This window comes from Glycine soja, chromosome 11 (genome assembly GCF_004193775.1).
Source record: "Glycine soja cultivar W05 chromosome 11, ASM419377v2, whole genome shotgun sequence".
In the NCBI taxonomy this organism is placed as follows: Eukaryota; Viridiplantae; Streptophyta; class Magnoliopsida; order Fabales; family Fabaceae; genus Glycine; species Glycine soja.
In genome coordinates, this window is record NC_041012.1 from 32,661,891 (window position 1) to 32,687,004 (window position 25,114).

The window sequence follows — 25,114 nt, forward strand, 5'->3', positions numbered from 1 at the left end:
ATTTTGCCACATTTTGATCCTCCAAGGTCGTATGTGATGTATTAATTATCTCCAATTTATACAGAAAGTACTTAATAACCAGTTAGCCAATCACAATTTTTGTGAATCATTGTATCGATCACAGTGGATATATAGAGATATCTTAAACCTAGATCTTCCCATTTGATCAACCGCTTTGAGGAGGCATCTTAAACCGACACAAGGAGCAAGAATTTCCTATTTGCAACCACTCACCGATGCACTTTTCATAAAACATGTGCAAACAAGGCATGCGACACCAACAAGAAAATCCTCTAGACAAATCGCACACCTTTTACACCCTCAACGTGTTGTGACTTTGTCGCGGCCCGCACCAACCCATGATCTTCATCCTCCTCTTCTTCTCGATTAAACTTCCATTTACTAGCAGCTTTTTCATTCATCCAAAATCGAAACCCCCAAAACCGAAAACGCGACTTCCACGCCGATTAGGTGATCGGTTTCAAAGAAGCAGAGGCAGAGGGTGCCGAGAGGAAGAAGAATGGTTGCCCGCGTCGTGCCGTCACCGAGGAAAAACCCACATCGCAACAAATAAAAACCAGATCTGACTAAAACTTGGATCTAACAAAATAACTCGTGACAGTGGTGGTTCGGTTCGACAGATTCCGGTGAGAGTTATGGCTTTTGTGGTAGTGCATCGAAGGAAAAGAGAGCAGAAGGGAGTTAGAAATAGGGTCAAAATGGTATAATGGATAATAACAATTTTAATACAAAGAAAGGGAAGCTTCCTTAACAAACTGGGAGGTGTGTTTAGCAAGAGCCTTACATTTAACTTTTAACTTTGTTTGGAGATTGGAACAAGGTTCCTAACCAACTCATAGGATCATGTTTCATTCAACTTCTACTAATTTATATTTTAGATGGAATTTAATTTTGATTCCTGTCATTCCGGATTTTATTAAGAAGAGACACCAATACTCTTCAAATTTGCAAGACTTATTTACACATTTTTTTTTACTGGACATATATTCATTTTTTTTTACTGATATTGGACATATATTCATTGCAACCAAGATATAATTTATTTATAAAAAAAAATTAGAATCAAACAGTAATAAAAATATGTTTAGTTCGATATGCCTTGGCTTGGATCTAAATGCACTAGAAAGAGATTCAAGATTACTACTTTTCTTTTTTAAAAAAACTAACAAAATCAAAGTCTCAAAACTTTTTATGAGAAATCATCCCAATGCTATTTCTTTTTATCAAAGACAAGTACTAAGATTTTTATAACAATTCATGCATGCCTCAACGAACAGAGTAAAATTCCCTTGGTTATTCCCATGCTACTACCACTAATAAAGAGTGTGCGTTCATTGTTTTTTTCTTTAGAAAAACAAAGGAAAAAAAAAATTAAGGTCAATACTCAATACACGCCACATGGTATCATCTTCAATTTAAGGTTACAAGTGAAGACAAACCCCTTCTCTGTGGTCACTTTATCTCATTTCTCAACCATACAACTCACAACATTCATCGCCCCGCTTAATTTTTGTCACGAACTTCTACTACTCACAATATTTTCTATTGAAAAAAAAAAAAAAAAACCATGGATCTCATTCTTCAATAAGCTCTCACATTTTGTGACCAAAATAATACTTAGGAAAAAAAGAAAAAAACAATGTCATCCACTGCTAGCTTGGGTTATGGGGGTCCAACCTGCTTCAACAATGTTGTTCATCAGACAATGAGGAACAGTTTCATAGCCACAAAACAGCATAACAGTGTGATGAGAGTGGTGAAGGGTTGGAGAGGAAGACATGGTAATAATTGCAACACATCCAAAAGGGTGGTAGGAGTTGTGCAGTGTAGAGGGCTAGGGGACTTCATAGGTGGAGACTTGATAAAGTTTGATCTTGGACGTTGGCTTTCAGATGTTGAAGAGCACAAAGCACTTGCAATATACCCTCCTCATGAAGGAGGCTATGAGGGTCGCTACTTGTCACGCCTCAAACGTCAGGGATACTATTTTCTTGATCTTACAGCTCGTGGCCTTGGTGATCCTGAAACCACCCTCACTAAGATTCACCCTGTTTGCCCTGTGAGTTTTTTTTTTCTTTTGCTTAGAAGACTCTTATAGTGCTTGTAGTGTTGTTCTTTGATCAGAATCGGAGTTTTATATTTGTAGTTTGTAATAAAGGATTCCGTTAAATGTCAATGCGGATTACTGAGGTGAAACTTCAATTTTGATTAGAGAATAGTACTAGAAGCACCTGTTGAACTGCATCTAAGTTTTGTCTTTTAACATTTTTTTGGTTGTTCTTGATGGATGTCACTAAAACTCTGTCATGAATGTCAGCCTCATTGTGAGTGTTTTTGTTTTTTTTTTTTTTTTTTTTTTGCTTAGAAGACTATTTAGTTGCTTAATTTTTGGACAAAACTTACATGCGGTTCTATAGGTACTTTTAGTGTTGTTTTCCGATCAGAATTGGAATTTTATATAGGTAGTTTGCATTAAAGAATTCCATTGAATGTCAATGCGGATTATTGAGGTGAAACTCCAATTCTGATTAAACCACCATCTAAGTTTTGTCTTTTAACATTTTTTGGTTGTTCTTGATGGATGTTATGTCACTCAAGTTAGTTTACACTAAGATTTTGTCATGAATTTCAGCCTCATGTTGGGAAGCAGCCAATAGCAAGGTGGTATTTCCCACCAGAAGTTGATTACAGATTAGAAGCATTGCCACCAAATGCCAAAGGACTGGTGGTGTGGATAATTGAAGCCAAGGTGTGAGGATTATAACATTATTTATTTAATTGTATTTCAATGAGAATTTATAATTAGAAAACACTTACAGGATAAAAGTTGATTTCTAATTGGTTGAGGGTATAAAATTCTTCTGTTAAAGTACCAATATATCCTTAAATAGAGGGGCAGAAAATTGCTATGTTTTCCCATAACTAATGTACTGGTTTAAATATTGTTTTGGCATACACAGGTTCTCTCTAAGGCAGAACTGCAGTTCCTAGCTTTGCTGCCAACACTTAGGCCTAATGTGAGGGTCATTGCTGAATGTGGAAACTGGTAGGAAGCCTACTTTTTTTTAACCTTTTATGTTATTGTTGTTAGTATTTTGTTATAGATATTATAGTTTTTTTTTTTTTTTGCTGCTTGTTTCTAGAAATTGTCAGTGCTTTCTTCTGTGAAACTTGTGCATTGTCTTCATGTTTATATACCTCTCAAATTGTGTCTAACCAAATAATGTGGAACTTTCTTCTCTAATACTGTTGTTTGATATCATTCTCATGTCAATGATCAGGAGAAAGTTTATGTGGAAACCACTAAAAGAAATTGCGGGACTAACAACCAGTGAGGAAGCTTGATGGTGCTACATAGCTACTTATCATCTCTTGTTTCCAATCATCAACAATCAAGTACAAATATTCATTTTATTTTCTCCAATTTAAAGGCTTCAAATAGCTGCAGACAACTGAGACAATAAAGGAAGACAAAGAGATATAGGAAAAATCAAGTTCCTTGTAAATAATTAGATCTGCCACAGTCATCAGTGACACATTGTCAAGGTTTAATTCTGTCGAAGGACAAACATTTCCTACCAAACATGATATTCCAGAAATTCGATTTCAACAAAATTTTGCAATAGGCCAATGAAGTTACAGAATAATGGTGTGGTTTTCCAGCAATTTTTATCCGTATAAAACCATATGCCATAAACAGATGAATCAATTAGTGGAAATCCTTCCATGTCTGCCTTGTACAACCTGTGATGATTATTATTAGTAGCAGAATTTTACTATATATTTTTATGAAAATGGACTACAAAATTTATGTTACAACTTGAACATTGTTACAGTAACTTCAACCGCGATGCACGTGATGATCAGAACTGAGTATAAATTCCGAAACATCAGGTGTTCATATAATGGAGATTATAAAGAATTTAATTGTTGGATATTACAATGATTTCAAATCATGTAATAATTTCTCATCGTGCAATTACATGTAATTGATGCACAGCATAGCGGATGCAGGCGTTCAACCAGGTGATAAAAAGTAAAAAATAATGTTTCTTTTAATGCATAAGGATAATTTGGGCCCGCATAGCTGGTTTGCCACTTGTTTTAATCAATATTTAGAATTTGATTTTCAGCTTTAGCATGAAAGCGTCATTAAATGTATGATTTTACTCTCAAATGGGTCAAGGCAATGAGAGGAAGATTAGTTTGAATGTAAAATAAAAAATCTCAAATATCTCCTAGTTGTATAAAAAAAAATTATCAAATTTTTAGTAGATTTGTTAAATAATAAGTAAGACTCACAAAAGTATTTGTGAGTAACTACTCCAATTAGACAGATATTGTTCTTGTCATTAATATTTCTTTTGTTCTTCTAATTGTTTGCTAGTATAATTAATTAATTAAGGATATTTTAGTTTTAAAATAATTAATGCAAATGACATTTTAAATTGATCTTATAAAAAGAAATAAACATCACTTCTAATTTAGATATTATAAATAGGAACAAAAATAATAATATTATCTTAATTTAGCACATAATAACTTTGTTCCAAGTTATTATCTATTTTTACAAACGCACATTATGAATTGTATAATTAGACTATGAGTAGTGTTTAAATACAATCACTACTTAAATTGTTTATTTTTATGAGTGTTTTTTTAAATAAATTTAATTTATGATATTACCATTAATTAAAATTAATTAATATAACTACTTTTTTATTAGTGTTGTTGAGTCAAGTACAGAGTTAGTATTCTAAAAGAGTTGAATGTACTTTTCCTTCTACTTGTTAATTTAGTTCTAGTCTCATGCAATTTTATAACAAAAGGAATTAATTGGAGGTAGAAATTTTCCATTACATTTAATGCCTATAAATAGGAAGACACTTTGCTCATCTGATCATCCATCCCACTACAAAAGTAGCATCCCATTGTGAGAGAGAGTGAAATACTTAGAAGTTCTTTTCTATTATAAAAGAGATGTGTAATTATTCTCTCCTTATATTTAAAGAGATTGTAATTTCTCTTTCAATTAGTAAAAATATTTATCAAATCTTGTCTGTGATTTTTTTTTATATTCGTTGAGTGTTTTCCAAGTTAAAATATTACGTCTCAATTCTTATTTTTTCCATCTCTTGTTTTCGCTGCAATATATTATTTTGTTACTATGTTACCCAACATTAACTTCTTCAAATTGATAATTATTAGTTTATGCTTAGTTTGTATGGAAGTTAGTTAGACAGTAAGAATTTTTGCATGCCATTATGCCAAGCATGCCAATCCCTCTCCCCTCATTTTTTTTCTTTCTTTCTTTTGTTTATTTTAGCTGAGCTGGTTCCAATCCAACAACTTCCACGGACTACTACTATTATTATATACTATAATATAATTAATGTTCCCTAAGATTGGAGAATGCTATATACATTTCTTTTTCAAACCCAACTCAGTAGAGAGGTTGCATGTGATTTGAGTCTAAAGAGAAGGTAGAGTTCTTTTGGCCATGCAGCTCCAATTTGATTCCCTGTTTTTTTTTTTTTAATGTCCATTGTGTTTCTTGGCTTTAATTGTTGGATTGTTGTGTCGTTTGTACACTTCCTTGGTGAAGAAGCCAAATAGGCTTCGCTCTAAGCTAATGAAGCAAGGTATCAGTGGTCCACCTCCAACTATACTGCTAGGAAATATTGTGGACGTAAAAGAAATATTGGTCTACCAATTCAAATTCTCCTTCTTTTGAAACCCCTGCCTCTCACTCTCACAACTGTTCTTCTGTTCTCCTTCCATTGTTTGATAAATGGAGGGAACAGTATGGTATGTTTCAATCTCATTATATAAAGTTATTAACTGCTGCATCACATATGATTACACAATTTGAGTATCATGACCAGAAACAACCACAAGCATTCTGTCAAAATATCAAGAGACCAAAATATATTTTATAGTATGATAAGAGCTTTTGCTTTTGGAAAAACATCTGTCTTCTACAGCCTTTCTTACTTAAATAGACAGCAAAATATATGCTTTTCAAGGAGGAGAGAGATTATCAGAGATTTCCTAACAGATATAAACCTATTAAAACAGGTAATAAATTAAATTAATATACATTAACATCCCTCCTCAAATTGATGCTAGTAAGTCAACCAACAACAATTTGTCAACAAGGAACTAATGGTGTTGTCTAGTCATAGCTTTGGTAAAGATATCAGCCACTTGAAGATCTGTGGAGATGTAAGGAAGTGAGATAACTTCCTTGATATAATGACAATCAACCTCAATATGCTTGGTTCATTCGTGAAACATGGGATTTGCAGCAATCTGAATAACACTTGCATTATTAGCATAAAGAGGGGTAGAGTTAGGCTGTGAAAATCCAAGCTCCTCCAAAATACTACGTAACCACACAATTTCAGAACAAGCAGAAGACATTGAACGATATTCAGCCTCAGTAGAAGATTTAGAAACACGATCCTGCTTCTTACATTTCCAAGAAATGAGGGTACAACTGAGAAACATACACCAACCTGTAGTAGACCGACGGGTATCCGGACACCTTACTCAATCAACATCGGTATATGCCATAAGCTGTAAAGGTGAGCCTCGAGGAAAGAATAACCCACGTGTAGGGGACCCTATAAGATAGCGGATAATGTGACAAACAACAACAAAATGAAGATGTCTAGGAGAAGACATAAACTGGTTGACTTAGTGAACAACATACGATATGTCAGGTTGAGTTGTCGTTAGGTAGATAAGACTTCCTACCAAACACTGATAGAGAGTTGGATCAGCCAAAAGATCCCCTTCATCTTTCCTGTATTTGACGTTTACTTCCATAGGAGTATCAATTGAAGTAGTGCCTTCCAAACTAGCCAAAGTTATCAAATCTTGAATATACTTATGTTGGTTTTAAAATATGCCATTGGATCGATGATGTACCTCCAATCCTAAAAAATATGTGAGTTGGCCAAGATCTTTCATGCGGAATGTTGCATGTAGCACAACTTGAAGCTTAGCAATCAACCCATTATCAGTTCCCGTAATGATTAGATCATCCACATAAACCAAGATGAGAACTATACCCGAGGGAGACTTGTGGAAGAAGAGAGAATAATCATATTGACTTTGTGTGAAGGAGAAATTAAGAAGAGTAGTACGAAACTTCTCAAACCAAGCCCGAGGAGCCTGTTTAAGCTCATACAGAGAACGTCGTAGTTTACAAATGTGACACCCTCTACCCTCACAAATAACGAATAAAAGGAAATAAAATCATACGGAATTTTTTTTAAACACATTGACTTTAAATTAATTTCAAAAGATAAAGGGTTCACACTCACTTAATGAAAACATTGTAGAAATTGTTCGAATAAAAACAAAGTTATTCCGGCTCAAAACAAAGTCGTCCATGCTGAATAAAAAAAACTCAAACAGAAAACATAACACAATTATATCGTTTACGGAAATTATAACATGCGAAGTAAAATTCTATGCCCCAATGTCACACTTATCAGAGCATGTCTCTATCAAAGACTAAGTCTCTCCGCCGTATTCGATTAGCCGTTTATGAATTAATATTTCCAAATATTACATGTGTTACTGCACCTTAAAAAAAAGATTACATGTTGTAACCATTTATCAATTTAATATGAAGAAAAATATTAAGGTATTAAGTATATTCTCTGCACCTTAAATTAAATGTATACGTGTTGTAATTCGTTATTAATTTAATATGCAGAAAAAAAATTATCATTTTAATATGCAGAAAAACATTAACATGTGCTTCACTTTAACGTATCAATTTTTTTAAAATTGTTGCAGTTTTGTTATACTATTAAAACATTCGAAAAAAAGCAATTATGTCCTTAGTAATAATGCTTACATGGCACAAAATAGTCTAATTTAAATCAAATATATTATTTTCAATTAAAAAGAACCTCTACAACAATTTATTTGAGATGTAGCAAAAATAATTATTATTGTGAAATAATTTTACACAGTATTTAATTTATTATTATACATATATAACTGAAAAGAAATAAAATAATAATTTCACTACAGTATTCAATTTATTTTATATATATATATATATATATATATATATATATATATATATATATAGTATTTTCAACAAAGTCATACCGTACCCATGGTTCATATAATTTGATTACAAACAAAAGGGAACACAATTATTTGAATCAAATTTTTCATTCCAATGATAACAATTTAATGACACATTCCAAAAAAAAAAAAATCACAAGCGCAAAACAACGGAAATCATACGCGTTAATATACAACAAGAAATCAAGTAATAACAATTGAATATTTAAAAAAAATGATATACACCAAGAAAATATCATATCAATATACACTAACAAGATCATAGAATTTCATAATAATATATACTACACTCAATTTAGCATAAGAATTATTCAATTTGAAAGGATCATGAATTAACATTTTATAAAAACAACCCAAAATATCCCAAAATTAATCCTCTAGAGATCCTTATACATGTTCCTTCCAATCCCCAAGCGTGAGTAATTCATCCCTTACCTCGATGTAGTCGCTCAAACATTTTCCGTTAGCAATTGTGGCGTTTCTGGTGCTCTATAGAGCTCCTCCTCCGGTTGCTCTGTTAGGATTCTTGTGCGTCAGAAAAAGAAAAAGGAACAGAAGTGTTTTGTAAAAACTACTCTAGGTTAACATTTGGCTTATATAATGGGAAATTATGACCTATTTACTTTTATTTATTTATTTATTTATTAATTTTATTTATTAAAAAAAGTTTCGCCCCCGAAACTTACCGATATCGAATAAGGTAGGATATGCATCACACATCTGACCCTCTAGTTCCCAAGTGGCATCCTCGCCCGAAGCACTTCCCCTACTACTTTGACCAAGGAAATCTCTTTCCCCCTTAGCTGCTTGACCATACGATCGTCGATCCTTAGTGGTTGTGTTTCATATGTCAAGTTCTCTTTCACTTGGACATTGTCCAACTAGATCACATGCGACGGATCATGGACATATTTTCTGAGCTGAGAGGTATGGAAGACACTGTGGAGATTTGAGACTGATGATGGCAAACCCACCTGATACGCAACTGGGCCGACACACTTTAGGATTTCAAAGGGACCAATTAATCTAGGTGTGAGCTTACGGGACTTCAACGCCCTGCCAACCCCAGTCCACGGAGTGACTCTCAGAAATACATGATCACCTACAACAAATTCAAGATCCTTTCTTCTCTTATCATAGTAGCTCTTCTGCCTACTTTGGGCTACTCTCATCCTTTCTTGGATCAACTTGACCTTTATAGTGGTATGCTGAACCACCTCAGGTCCTAAGGAAATGCTCTCACCGGGGTCTATTGTTCGCTTCCGGCAAGTGCACCGGATCGCACAAGTAGTATAAAACGGTAAGAATCGAGTATCGAACTCTCGGGGAACTTGTGTTACTTAGTAAGCTATTTTAGTGAATAGGTGTCTGGTGTGAAAATCTAAGTGTGAATATGAACAGGTATGTAAACTATCTACACAAAAAGGAAAATCACGCGAGAGAAATGATGTGTAAAAATAATTAGAAAACACGTTGGTCTTCCTAATAGGTGCCTAATGCTAAAAGGATATTCTCTATCTAACAATGCTCGTGTGTTCCTATGGTGTCACCTGAGATGCTAAACCCCGATTCCTCATGATAGTTTAGCCTAATCCTGATCAAGCATCGTCCTCAGATTCCTCTTGTTGGACTAAACTCAACCAGGACCGCATTAAGACAAACATACTACTACTAAATTATCGCACCCCGATTCCTCATGATAGTACGACAACTTAGCCCTGTCCTATCAAGGTCATCAGAATCAGACCAATTTCCACTGTTGAATGACCCTAACAAAGCATGCATCTACATGATCAAGGTAAAGGCATACTAGAATGAAAAGCTGATAGCACAGAGAACACACAAAACATCATTAAATAGATAAAAAAGATATTTACATCAAGTACCTAGAGGGAAGATCCAACAGAGGATTTTAACTTTTCATAACCAGGAAGCCTCCTTTACAACAAAGAGAAGAACAAGATGAAAGATTGCAAAAATACAAGTGGTGAGGATGTCTCCTTCACCTCTAGGATCTCACAACCACTCACAAACTCATCTCAAGCTCTCAGAATAACTTCCTCTTCAAGCTCTGGTCTTTACAGATCTTCACATAGCAAAATCTCTCAAAACTCTCTGGAACTTGGACCTTTCTCTCTCTAGAATCACTAGACATGCTAAGCTTTAGCTCTTAGCCCAAACTCCATTCACAAAATCTGATTTCAGACTTAAATAGGTGGCCTTGTTCGTGCTCGTGTGCTTAGCGCAATTCTGGACCGCTTAGCGCACATTAGTTAATTTCGGCTTAGCGCGTGCCTTTCTCGCTTAACGGATGGACTGAAGTGGTGCACTTAGTGAGATGAAGCGGCGCGCTTAGCAAACCTATACAACTCATCTTCTTCCAGAGTCTTCCTCGCGCTTAGCCCATGAGTGTTGAGCTTAGCGGACGCTCGCTAAGCCAGTGGATTGGCTTAGCGAGAAGGTGAAAAACAACACTTTTCAAAGCTTGCCTAATTAACCTGAAATTGAGAGAAAATGATTATTAAACACACAAAATGGAAGTACTAAGTATTTATTACCTATTCTTAACAGAAAATACTTATAACACTACAAAATAACCATAAATTGGAAGAGTTTGATACAATTTACACAAGTTTTATACACAAAAGTTAGTCGTATTCACCGACTAACAACTCCCCCAAATTTACAGTTTTGCTTGTCCTCAAGCAAAAAGAGAACATCTCACTTGTCCTCAAGTGATAATAACATGCAGTGATCATGTACAAAGGTGTATGTAGCAAAAATTATTGATTGCATGATAAGAGAATGAAGTAAAATGCCCTTATCATTTGTCTTTCACAAGGTATGCAGTTATCCAAAGAGAAGAATAAAATGTAACCTGAACAATTAGATGGAGTTAGGCATAAGACAGATATCAAGGAAAGTAGCTTAAACCACAGTCTCACGACTATTGTTTCACTCAAGCACAAGTGTTTAAGCTATTCACTAATAACAAGAGATCCAATCTTTGCACTTCATTTCATGCCATAAAGTCAAAAATGTATAAACAGAATAAGAAGGACTTTCCTAGGCTTGTAGTGAGGCTTGGCTACAAAAATTCATTGGTTTTTTCTAGGATTCAAAGGCTTAGATTCTAAGAGAGCACAAATCCTAGACTTATCCCAATGGTCTTTTTGATATAATTGGATTGCTCACTAGCTTTTCACTTTCATTTGCTTTTGACCTTGTTACATCAGCACACTTTTCCTTCTCTTTTTTTTAACACACAACTTATGTGTTGTGTGTGCCGATGCTTTATCTTTTTCTTTGCATCCCAATTAGTTCCACTCCCCCAAATTTGGGGTAAATTTTCCTTGAACCATATGCTCTCCTAGAATCTAAACAAGGTATCTTGAGATAATTATTTAAGTTCAGGGTTCAAATTTTTGACAATATCATTCAGCTCAAAAAGGGTGCAAAGGATATAATTATCATTCAAGGTAAGCTTTTTGGTCAAAAGGCTTGTGTATGTGCAATCATGGCCTTCATCATGTCCTCATTTATACATTTCATTCTAAAATTCAGAGATTCATGCAAAGATTATTACTCACAGCTAGTCGTTCACTCACAGTTTAAGTTCACACTCTCATCGGTTTTGGTTCAAGCTTTTCTTTCACAATCAATCTGTCTACTGACAAACAATTCTAAATGCAAGTTCACATTCTTGTTCTTTCTTTGTCTAACATACACACTTGTTCAAACTCATGAAAAAGGACACAAATTCCATCAAAATCATGCATTCAATTCAAAATAAAAGCATACAACCATTTTCATAAGTCAATAAAAGTGCTTCACTGCTATATCATTAAAAACCAAGTTAAACTTTTCAAAATGCTTCAGAATAAGAAAACCAACTATCCATAAATAAAACTAGCAGTGTATATAAATATAAAAGAAATATTGTACTGAAACTATAATCATAATAATAATAAACCAAAAAGAAAAAAGTGTCATCAGGAATCAACAATGTCAACAATGTCTAAACTGGGGAATCAGTGAGAGCAACAGCTTCTCTAGATGACGAGTCAAAAAGATCGGCAATTCCTCCAACTGGGGAAGTAGGAAGGTCAGCTGTTTCTCCAGTTGATGAATCAGGAGGGGCAGCCACTTCATCTGATGATGCATCAGAGATGACAATAAGAGGTGGAGATGGGGGTACTACTTTACGCTCAGGAGAAGACGATGGATTCACCACTGGAGATTGTGGGTCAGCTGGCTCTGGATCAACCTGCACAGGTGTGGGCTTAGGTGGAGTAGCCTCGTTGGGTCTCACCAATGGAAGTTGAGCTTCAGGCCAGGCTACTTGCTCAAGAAAATGCTCCATAGGTATGATGGGCCTGTTATGAGCCAACTCTTGCAGGTTGTGCATGATAATAAACTACCCTCGGAATAAGCTTTGTAGCATAGGGACTAAAGTTTATGAGCTTTGGACATCCTGTCCTACGGTTACTGACGGAGGAGCTGAAGTGGATGATGAACGGATGTCCTCCATTCTAGCTCTTTTTCTCGATGCCATCTGTAACTAAAAAGAACTCAAAATTATCTTAGACCAAAATTGCTCAAGTTTAGCAACAGAAATAAAGGCTGGAATTAACAATAGGCGCTTAGCGGGATATAGCTCGCTCAGCGCGCCCTAAAAAACATAACATATCGGCTTAGTTGGAGCCAAGCTCGCTTAGCCCCATAGTTGTCGTGACGAAATGCGTTTAGCTCAGGTAGACTCAGCTTAGCGCGAGGCTTTTAACACAAAATTTTCTAAGATATCTTGGCTTAGCGATTCAACCTCGCTTAGCAACAAGTATCTCAACAGGAGGATGAGTGTTCATCCTCACAAGATGAACTCGCTTAGCGTGGTATGCGCACTTAGCGAGTTCGTTTGGAAACGCATATCTTCAATGAATATTGATGAACTCGCTTAGCACAGCATGCTCGCTTAGCGAGTTCATCGCATTTTCCAGAAAAAATACAGAAAATGCATTTTGTTTCCTTGTCTTTTTAAGCATTTAAAAGGCGTTATCAAACATGCAAGACAGTTGAAAATATCTACACAACACAATCATATAAAAAGTCCTACTTTTTACCTAATCTAAAATTATGAAAACTCTAAAAATTGAAAACTAAAATCTATGGTTTTCTACCCTAAGGTTCAACAACAAAAAAGAATGAAGGGAGTAAGGAACAGAAGAAGGCAAAAATGAAGGAAAATAAGGGCGACAGAGAAGATGCAGGCAGTTCAGCAGTTTCCAACAAATGTGAGTGTAATTGCCATTACACTCACATAAGTCATTTTGCTTTCTCGAAGTGATGTTTGGTTTTTCGAAGATGCTCGCTTAGCGGCACCGTGCGCTTAGCCCAACTTTGAAATTCAATTTTTTTTAACACACAAACTTGGCTTAGCGCGCGGATAAGTCCGCTTAACGAGGTCTGTAGATCAGAAAGCTGTAACTCTCGCTAAGCCTGGCTCTGGGCCAGCTTAGCTAAAATGATGCATCTTGAGTACAGAGAAGTATGCGCTTAGCTGATAAGGACTCGCTTAGCGCTCACAATGCCGCAAGGAATTCAGCTTAGCTGCCATGATTGGCGCTTAGCTTCATGAACCTCAATTCTGGCCGTAAGGATTTGAGCTTGGCGAAAATAGGTCGCACTTAGCCAAGGATAAGCTGTCGCTTAGCGGTAGGCTTTCTCTTAGCCAAATCTAGATCGAATTGGATTTGGCTCAACTCAGCCTTGGCTAGCTTAGCAGAATGAATCAGCTTAAGATGCAAGGGTTGAGCACTAAGCACTTGAGACTCGCAGCTTAGCGCATGAACAGTTATGAGCTTAGCGAGGGGCCTGTGCTTAGCAAAAAGATTGTTTTTCAAAAAATGTTTTCTGAGTTATATTTCAGTCCCTTCCTCAACAAATTGAAACCCTTATATCTAACATTCAAGGATAAGCTGATATACTCCAATGTACAGATTAAAAAGCAAGTTCCACATGATATATGCATGAAAAACAAAGATAGCAAAAATTAAAACTGGGTTGCCTCCCAGGAAGCGCTTCTTTAACGTCATTAGCTTGACGCCTAGCTTAATGTCTTCAAGGTGGCATGAAAGTCACATAGAACACATCTTCCTTGCAGTTTCGCCTTTTAGCTAGAAATTCCATGAACTTCATGTAGTCTGGAAGTACATTCCAAATCATTTCAGGAAAGGTATTAGTGATTAAAGAAAGAATGGCACTTAAGGTTTCCTCATGCTCTCCTTGCCTTTTTTTCTTGTCAATCCGTTGATGAGGAAGGTTATTGATTTGGAGAATACTTTCTTGAATGTTTTCTACTGATGAGTACTTCTCCCATTGTTTTTGTGCTTGTTCCTCATCTTTTTCCCTTGACTCATGCTCTTTTACAGGGCTTTCCTCTTGAGCTTCAACCTCTATAAAGTATTTTTCTCGTCTGGACATAAATTGAGTCATTTCTTTTGCCAGCTCACCAACCTGGATTTCTACCCTTTGGAGTGGTTGTTGAGTTGATTTAGTTGTTTCCTTGAATTGCATCAACAATTTATCCAGATTGGAACCTCTTTCTGCTTCATTTTGATAGTAAGGTTGTAACTCTGGTCCCCCTTGAAAGTTTTCTATTGAGTAGCTCTTGCCAAAATGAATTTCATGATTTTTCATTGAATCTTGATTGGCTTTTGAGCTAGCATGATATGCCATGAATTCTTCAAACACACTTTCAAGATTAGGAATTCTTTCTTCTTCATATTGATTGTAAGGACTTAACTCCTATTCCCACCCTTGATCGTGTGTTGTCAAGATATTCATTTCACCCCTTAAAAAACTCCAAATCTCATGGAACTAAATCATCTGCGGAAGATTTACTATGCATACAAAGCACTAACAAGAGTAGCAAAGACAAGAGGAAAAGAAACATAAACAAAAACAAGTATTCTCAAGTAATAAAAGGATATAGAATAGATACCTAAAAATGATATAACTTTCCAAATAAAATGAAGTTCTTCGGCAACGGCGCCAAAAACTTGTTCGCTTCCGGCAAGTGCATCGAATCGCACAAGTAGTATAAAATGGTAAGAACCGAGTATCGAACTCTCGGGAAACTTGTGTTACTTGGTAAGCTATTTTAGTGAATAGGTGTCTGGTGTGAAAATCTAAGTGTGAATATGAACAGGTATGTAAACTATCTACGCAAAAAGCAAAATCACGCGAGAGAAATGATGTCTAAAAATAATTAGAAAACATGTTGGTCTTCCTAATAGGTGCCTAATGCTAAAAGGATATTCTCTATCTAACAATGCTCATGTGTTCCTATGGTGTCTCTTGAGATGCTAAACCCCGATTCCTCATGATAGTTTAGCCTAATCCTGATCAAGCATCGTCCTCAGATTCCTCTTGTTGGACTAAACTCAACCAGGACCGCATTAAGACATGCATACTACTACTAAATTATCGCACCCTGATTCCTCGTGATAGTACGACAACTTAGCCCTGTCCTATCAAGGTCATCAGAATCAGACCAATTTCCACTGTTGAATGACCCTAACAAAGCATGCATCTACATGATCAAGGTAAAGGCATACTAGAATGAAAAGCTGATAACACAGAGAACACACAAAACATCATTAAATAGATAAAAAGATATTTACATCAAGTACCTACAGGGAAGATCCAACAGAGGATTTTAACTTTCCATAACCAGGAAGCCTCCTTTACAACAAAGAGAAGAACAAGATGAAAGATTGCAAAAATACAAGTGGTGAGGATGTCTCCTTCACCTCTAGGATCTCACAACCACTCACAAACTCATCTCAAGCTCTCAAAACATCTTTCTCTTCAAGCTCTGGTCTCTACAGATCTTCAAGGACACAAAATGGAAGTACTAAGTTTTTATTACCTATACTTAACAGAAAATACTTACAACACTACAAAATAACCATAAATTGGAAGAGTTTGATATAATTTACACAAGTTTTATACACAAAAGTTAGTCGTATTCACCGATTAACATCTACCCAACATAGAGGTGTCCTAGATCTCCTACCATACAATGCCTCGTAAGGCGCCATACTTATACTGGAGTGAAAACTATTGTTGTATGTAAATTCTATCAAGGGCAAGAAACTATCCCAACTACCCATCTGCTCTAACACACAAGCTCTCAAGAGGTCCTTTAAGGATTGGATGGTGCGCTCGGTTTGACCGTCAGTCTGTGGGTGGTAAACAGAACTTAACCTAAGCTTTGTCCCCAAGGCTTTATGAAGACTCTCCCAAAATCTAGAGGTAAATCTGGGATTTCTATCAAAGACTATGCTAGAAGGAACACCGTGTAGTCTAACTATCCCACTGACATACAAGCTAATCAACCTTTCTAAGGAATATATGATGTTAATTGGGATGAAGTGAGTAGATTTGGTACACCTGTCTACAATAACCCAAATGGAATCTAAACCTTTGGGGGTCCTAGGTAACCCCACCACGAAATCCATGGAGATGTTATCCCATTTCCACTCAGGTATCTCTAAAGGTTGCAACTTCCCTGAAGGCTTCTGGTGTTCTATCTTAGCTTTCTGGCACACTAGGCACGCAAGGACGAACTCATTAACTTCTTTCTTCATACCCGGCCACCAAAACATTTGCCTAAGGTCCTGGTACATCTTAGTCGCTCCCGGGTGGATACTTAGACTACTTCTATGGTCCTCTTCCAAGATCGTTCTCCTAAGCTTGGGTAAACTAGGAACACAAACCCTATCCTGAAATCTCAAGTCTCCATCAGGCCCCACTCTAAAACTACTCTCTCTGCCTATGACTATGGACTCTAACTGGGCTGACAATTATGGGTCAGACTTTTGACCCTGACGGATCTCGCTCAAGAGTTCATTGGTGACTCTCTACATACCCAACTTAATGCTACTAGAGGTGATCTCACATGCCAAACTCATGTCTCTAAACTATTCTAAGAGATCTAACTCTCTAACCATCAAAGTAGACATTTGAAGGGATTTCCTACTCAAGGCATCAGCTACTACATTGGCTTTACCTATGTGATAGCTAAGCTCAAAATCGTAATCCTTAAGGAACTCTAACCATCTCCTCTGCCTCATGTTAAGCTCTTTTTTATCAAACAAATATCTAAGGCTCTTATGGTCACTGAACACCTCAAATTTAGATCCATAAAGGTAATGCCTCCAAAGCTTAAGAGCGAAAACTACGGTTGCTAACTTAAGATCGTGTATGGAATAATTCCTTTCATGTATCTTGAGCTGTTGAGAAGCATAGGCCACTACTTGTCCCCACTGCATAAGCACTCCACCCAAACCCATCTTAGATGCATCACAGTACACCACAAAGGGTTCACTCGGGTCAGGTAACACTAAAACTGGTGCAGTGGTCAACCTTTCCTTAAGGGTACGAAAACTACTCTCACACTGGGCATCCCACACAAAAGCTTGACCCTTACGAGTAAGCTTAGTCAAAGGTAAGGCTAGCTTAGAAAAACCCTCTATGAATCTACGGTAGTATCCTGCTAAACCAAGGAAACTCCTAATCTCAAACACTGACTTAGGACTCTCCCAACTCATCACCGCCTCTACCTTGGAAGGATCTATTGCTATCCCTCCCCTGGATATAACGTGCCCTAAGAATCTCACCTCCTCTAGCCAAAAATCACACTTAGACAACTTAGCATACAGTCTATTGTCTTTGAGGGTTTGCAACACAACTCTCAGATGCTCCTAATGTTCCTCTTTAGTCTTATAATACACCAAGATATCATCTATGAAGACCACTACAAAACTATCTAGGTAGGGGTGAAAGATCATATTCATATAATCCATGAACACACCAGGGGCGTTGGTCACACCAAAAGGCATAACCATGTACTCATAATGGTCGTAATGGGTCCTAAAGGAAGTCTTCGAAACATCTTCTGACTTCACTCTAATCTGGTGGTAACCTGACCTAAGATCTATCTTACTGAATACACAAGCCCCTACTAATTGATCCATCAGTTCATCTATCCTAGGCAAAGGGTACCTATTCTTAATCGTTACCTTATTCAACTAACAATAATCTACACATAGCCTCGTAGTCCCATCCTTCTTCTTAACTAACAACACCGGTGCTCCCCAAGGTGACACACTAGGCCTCACAAACTGTTTCTCTAAGAGTTCCTCTAACTATTTCTTAAGCTCACTCAACTCTACAGGGGACATCCTATAAGGTGCTATGGATATGGGTCCAGTACCGGGCACTAGGTCTATAGAGAACTCGACCTCTCTCTCAGGTGATAATCCTGAAACCTCCTCAAACACCTCTAAAAACTCTCTCACCAATGGTATATCATTCACAAGGGTTTTGGTCTCAACACTCATGCTAGCTAAGATCATGTATACATGTGCATCCTCCCTTAAAGATGCCTCAACTTGGTTAGCAGACGAAAACATATCACCTTCACTCACACTAGACTCAGGAAAGACAACAGATTTCTCAAAACAATTTAATAAGATATGATTGGAAGATAACCAGTCCATACCAAGAATAACATCAATCTAACTCAAAGGTAAAACAACTAAGTCAATAAAAAATTGACTATTAGAAATTAAGACAGGACATTGCAAGCACACATCAAAAGTTAAAACATATCCACTAGCAGGTGTACTCACAATCAAATCAAATTTCAAGGAAGACACAAGTAAGGCAAGTTTTTTTGTAGAAGCAAGTTTCATGATAATGAACCAAGCAATTTTGATGATGCCAAAAGCCCAAGTGATTGATTCAAGACTTCAAGATTAAGCATCAAAAATCTAATCCAAGATTCAAGATTCAAGAGAAGAAATCACGAAGCAACAAGTCAAGACTTCATATAGGATAAGTATTAAAAGATTTTTTCAAAAACCAAATAGCATAGTTTTGTTTTACAAAAGAATTTTCTCAAATTTTCTAAGTTACCAGAGTGATTACTCTCTGGTAATCGATTACTAGTTATTAGTAATCGATTACCAGTGACCAGTTTGGTTTTCAAAATGTTTTCAAATGATTTGTAACGTTCCAAAATGTTTTTTAAATAGTGTAATCGATTACACTATATTAGAAATCAATTACAAGTAAATCTGAACATTGGAATTCAAATCCAATTGTGAAGAGTCACAACTTTTCATAAAATGCATTGTGTAATCGATTACTCCATTATGGTAATCGATTACCAGTGAACAGTTTTGAAGAAAAAGTTAAGAGTTATAACTCTTAACATGGTTTTCTCAAAAGTCATTACTCTTCATTTGACCAGACATGAAGAGTCTATAAAAGCATGACTTTGGCACACATTCAATATATATATATATGATATTATTTTTCACAATCTTTCTCTAACCATTTCCCATTGCTTTTTCTTTGCCAAAAAGCTTTCTAAACTTTGTTTCAAAACTTTGTTTTTCTGCAAGTGGAAAGTTTGCAGAAAACAAAAGTGTGCTATCTTTTCTTCCTTCTCCCTCTTGCCAAAAGATTCAAAGGACTAACCGCCTGAGAATTCTTTTGATTCTCCCTTCCCCTTCTTGACAAAAGATTCAAAGGACTAACTGCCTGAGAATTCTTTCGATTCTTCCCTTTCCCTTTAAACAAAAGATTTCAAAGACTAACCGCCTGAGATATCTTTTGTTTTCCCTTACAAAGATTCAAGGGACTAACCGCCTAAGAATTCTTTGTCTTAACACATTGGAGCGTACATCCTTTGTGGTACAAGTAGAGTGTACATCTACTTGGGTTGTGATACTGAGAACAAAAGAGGGTACATCTCTTGTGGATCAGTTCAAGTGGAGTGTACATCCACTTGGTTGTTCAAAGAGAACAATGGAGGGTACATCCCTTGTGGATCTTTGCTTGTAAAGGATTTTACAAGGTTATTGGAAATCTCAAGAACCGGTGGTTGCTTGGGGACTGGATGTAGGCACGGGTTGTTGCCGAACCAATATAAATCTTGTGTTTGTCTTCTTCTTCCCTACACTCTTTAATTTCTGTTGTGTACTTTTCATTTTCGTTTTACTTTTTGTCTAAGTTATTGTTTCTGTTCTTTACTTTTTCATAACTTAGTAGTAAAGCCTAAATGAATCTAGTAATATTAAGAAGGATAAATTTTTAGTTAGTCAAAACACGTTCATAATTAATTCAACCCCCCTTCTTAATTATTCCGAGGCCACTTGATCCAACATTTTCAACACAGACACGAGAAATAAATGAATGTGTCGCACCTGAATCATACAATACAACCAAGGGAACTTGACTTATGAAACACATACCTTGGATGGATCATCAGATTGTGCGGCATCAGCACCACTAAGAGCAAACACTCTCCCTGTAGTCCTTGGTCATCCGCTCTGGTTATTCAGACTTCCACTCATCTTCTTCCTCCTCAGATGTGGGCAACTGGTATTGAGGTGGCCCTTACCTCGACATTTGAAACAAGTCACGTCACTATCTGGGCACTCACGAGCAAAATGCCCATTTTACCACACTTAGCACACTAGGTGTAGCAGGAGAACCACCACCACCTCTACCAGCAGGCTGAGACACTCTGTTAACTGGCTGAGAACTCCCACTAGCTAGGTGATGTCCTCCACTGGTCCTTTGTCCTCCAGAATGGTTTCCATATTTCCTGGGAGGGGTAGAATATGGCTTAGCACGACTGTGAGTCATAGGCTTCTTCTCTTTCCCATGACTAGCATTGGCATTCCTGTAAAATGCAACCTTCTCCCGCTGATCTTCGTCAAAGATCCTACACATGTTGGTCAACTATGCAAAGTTGTGAATACTGTGATAATTCACCATCATCTTTACCTCTGGTCAGAGGCCATTGACAAATTTCACACACTTGGACCTCTCCCCAGCTTCCCCCTGATAATGAGGAAAATACCTTCCAAGGTTCTCAAACTTCATTGCATACTCTACCACTGTCATACTCCCTTGTTTTAGCTCAAGGAACTCCATCTCTTTCCTATTCTTCACATCTTCTGGAAAATACTTCTCTAGAAAAGTCTGTCTGAAGGTCCCCCATGGGACAACAACACCACCTGCTCCTTCTAAACGTGGCCGAGTGTTCTCCCACCAATGCTCTACCTCATATGCTAGCATGTGAGTAGCAAACAACACCTTATAATGGTCCTGACACTCCGTCACCCAGAAGATCTTCTCAATCTCCCTCAACCAAGCCTCAGCATCATCAGGATCATAACCTCCTTTGAAGGTAGGTGGGTTGTTCCTCTGAAAGTGATCTAAACCATGGTACATAGTTGCTCCTCCACTGCCTCCCTGATTGGCCATAACTTGCGCCAAGTTGTTCAAGGCCTCGTTAAGGAGTCGTTCTTGCTCATTTCTCCTAGCCATTACTTCCTATGTCACGCAAGAAATAAAAATATTGAAAAGAGAAAAAAAATACCAACACAATAGAGTACACCTCTAATCAAACAAAACAACACAACACATCAGAGTACACAAGGAAACACAGAAAGCTCATAACACACATGGCCGAAAGGTCTGACCTGCTCTAATACCACTAAATGTGACACCCTCTACCCTCACAAATAACGAATAAAAGGAAATAAAATCATGTGGAATTTTTTTAAACACATTGACTTTGAATTAATTTCAAAAGATAAAGGGTTCACACTCACTTAATGAAAACATTGTAGAAATTGTTCGAATAAAAACAAAGTTATCCCAGCTCAAAACAAGGTCATCCACACTGAATAAAGAAAACTAAAACAGAAAACATAACACAATTATATCGTTTACGGAAATTATAACATGCAAAGTAAAATCCTATGCCCCAATGTCACACTTATCAGAGCATGTCTCTATCACAGACTAAGTCTCTCCGGATCTATCATGGAACTCATCATATGATGGCTCACCTGAAACAAAATGGCAATCAACCCAAACACAAACACACACCGGGAGTGAGTTATCACATTCGTATATAATAAAACAGTAGAGGATGTAAAACATATAATACTTAAAGCTGAATTTATATAAATAACATCACTTCACAAAATCACACATGTTATTCACACCCATTCGAGTTCACACACTCCAGAAAATAATAGCAAACCACAATTGTTAACTCAATGAAAGTCAAACACAAGCGTTATGCGACAAGTACACTAGACTCAAGCCTACATGCAATGTGGTACCATTTTTCAATGAAAAACCTCATCGGGCACCTAGGAGTACACGACAGGACATGCCTCACAGTGGGTAAGTCAAGTCACTTTCACTAAGTGAAATCATAGAAAGACCAGTCAAGGTCACGCTATTTTGCGAGAATGCTCCAACCATGTGGGATCGGCACAGGCTTAAAGGAGCACTCAAACTAGATGACCCCCAAGGCCTACACTCTGAAGAGTCTGTTAGGGTCTCTCCCTCCTGATTCAGGTCCAACCCAAAAAAAACATTTGAACACACAGACTCTACCTATGAATTATGCAATGCACACAACTACTTAATTGTTTCCAAAATCTTAATTATATTATTATTCTTTTTAAAAAAAATTGAACTCATCGGGCATTAAATCATCGCCCTTAAAGGGTCTTACAGTTGTGTGATTACATAATTCATGGCTCACAACTCAAAACATACAACATCTCAACAATCATGTGATTCACAATCCATTACGTACCAAATGATTATCACTTACACATAATCCCAATCACAATCTCATAATAAAATAATTTATCGCATCCCATGCATCCTACACACATTATTCAATAGTAACATTTACTTGACACAACAAAAATATAAATTAAATTGAAATATATTAATTCAACAAAATAAAATAAAAAAAACTTCTACAACAATTAATTTATAAAGTAACAAAAATAATCACTATGAAATAATAATTTCTATAACAACCTTATTTTATTTATTCTTCTTCTTCTTCTTATTATTATTATTATTATTACACATCACAATGAAGATGCATACTTGAAATACTCTAAGACAAAATAATCACATTACCAACCCATTTTGTATACTTCCAAATGTTTCTTAATGCTCCAATATATATATTAAACTGCTATAGGAAATCACAACAACAAAAACAATGCCACGAGGAAACACGTACAGGGCATTTTCACCAACAAGCTTGATATCTACTTTATATATATATATATATGTGTGTGTGTGTGTGTGTGTGTGTGTGTGTGTGTGTGTGTGTGTGTGTGTGTGTGTGTGTGTGTGTGTGTGTGTGTGTGTGTGTGTGTGTGTGTGTGTGTGTGTGTGTGTGTAATTCAAATCAGAAACCACCATATTCGGTTAGCCGTTTATGAATTAATATTTCCAAATATTACATGTGTAACTACTCCTTTAAAAAAGATTACATGTTGTAACCATTTATCAATTTAATATGAAGAAAAACATTAAGGTATTAAGTATATTCTCTGCACCTTAAATTAAATGTATACCTGCTGTAATCCGTTATTAATTTAATATGCAGAAAAAAAATTAACATTTCAATATGCAAAAAAACATTAACATGTGCTTCACTTTAACGTATCAATTTTATTTTTATTTTTTTTAATTGCTGCAGTTTGTTATACTATTAAAACATTTGAAAGAAAGCAATTATGTCCTTAGTAATAATGCTTACATGGCACAAAATAGTGTAATTTAAATCAAATATATTATTTTCAATTAAAAAGAACCTCTACAACAATTAATTTGAGATGTAGCAAAAATAATTATTAGTATGGAATAATTTTACATAGTATTTAATTTATTATATATATATATATATATATATATATATATATATATATATATATATATATATATATATATATATATATAGTATTTTCAACAAAGTCATACAGTACCCGTGGTTCATAAAATTTGATTACAAACAAAAGGGAACACAATTATTTGGATCAAATTTTTCATTCCAATGATAACAATTCATTGACACATTCCAAAAAAAATAAATCACAAGCGTAAAACAACGGAAATCATACGCGTTAATATACAACAAGAAATCAAGTAATAACAATTGAAAATTTTAAAAAAAAATCTGATATACACCAAGAAAATATCATATCAATATACACAACAGGATCATAGAATTTCATAATAATAGATATTACACTCAATTTAGCGTAAGAATTATTCAATTTGAAAGGATCATGAATTAACATTTTATAAAAACAACCCAAAATACCCCAAAATTGATACTCTAGAGATCCCTATACATGTTCATTCTAATCCCCAAGCGTGAGTAACTCATCCCTTATCTCGATGTAGTCGTTCAAATGTTCTCCGTTAGCAATTGTGGCGTTTCTGGTGCTCTCTAGAGCTCCTCCTCCGATTGCTCTGTTAGGGTTCTTGTGTGTCAGAAAAAGAAAAAGGAACAAAAGTATTTTGTAAAAGCTGCTCTAGGTTAACATTTGGCTTATATAGTGGGAAATTATGACCTATTTACTTTTACTTATTTATTTATTTATTAATTTATTAATTTTATTTATTTATTAAAAGTTATGGTTGTTACAATAAACATCATTGGGAGAGGAAGTAGTCATTCCAGATGGAAGCTTCATGTAGATTTCTTCTTTGAGATCACCGTGAAGAAAGACATTCTTCACATCCATTTGATGTAGCGGCCAAGATTTAGAAGCAACAATGGCGAGGATGGTCCGAACGGTAGTCATCTTGGCAACAGGAGCAAATGTCTCCTCATAATCAACCCTACATTCATGTTTATTACCAAGGGCTACTAATCGAGCTTTGTAGTGGTCCAAAGAGCCATTGAAAAGAAGCTTGATAGAGAAAACCCATTTACTTCCAATAGGTTTGACCGTGGGAGGGCAAGGAACAATATCCCAAGTGTGATTCTCTTGAAGTGCTTGTAGTTCTTCTTGCATTGTTTGTTTCCAACATTCATGTTCCATAGCCTGTGTGTAACAAGAAG

At 36.1% G+C, this 25,114-nt stretch overlaps 2 protein-coding genes across 2 annotated transcripts; one reads left to right on the top strand and one right to left on the bottom strand.

The window, feature by feature from the left end:
- The first annotated feature begins 1,468 nt into the window (after nt 1-1,468).
- On the top strand, nt 1,469-3,837 carry LOC114374707 (NAD(P)H-quinone oxidoreductase subunit N, chloroplastic-like). The gene is made up of 4 exons (XM_028332380.1): nt 1,469-2,080; nt 2,654-2,770; nt 2,982-3,067; nt 3,303-3,837. Exons 1-4 carry the CDS (start codon nt 1,661-1,663, stop codon nt 3,364-3,366), a joined length of 687 nt encoding a protein of 228 aa, XP_028188181.1. The 5' UTR covers nt 1,469-1,660; the 3' UTR covers nt 3,367-3,837.
- Nucleotides 3,838-21,003: 17,166 nt separating this feature from the next.
- LOC114373194 lies at nt 21,004-21,543 on the bottom strand. The gene has a single exon (XM_028330720.1). It carries the CDS (start codon nt 21,541-21,543, stop codon nt 21,004-21,006), a length of 540 nt encoding a protein of 179 aa, XP_028186521.1.
- Nucleotides 21,544-25,114: the final 3,571 nt, after the last annotated feature.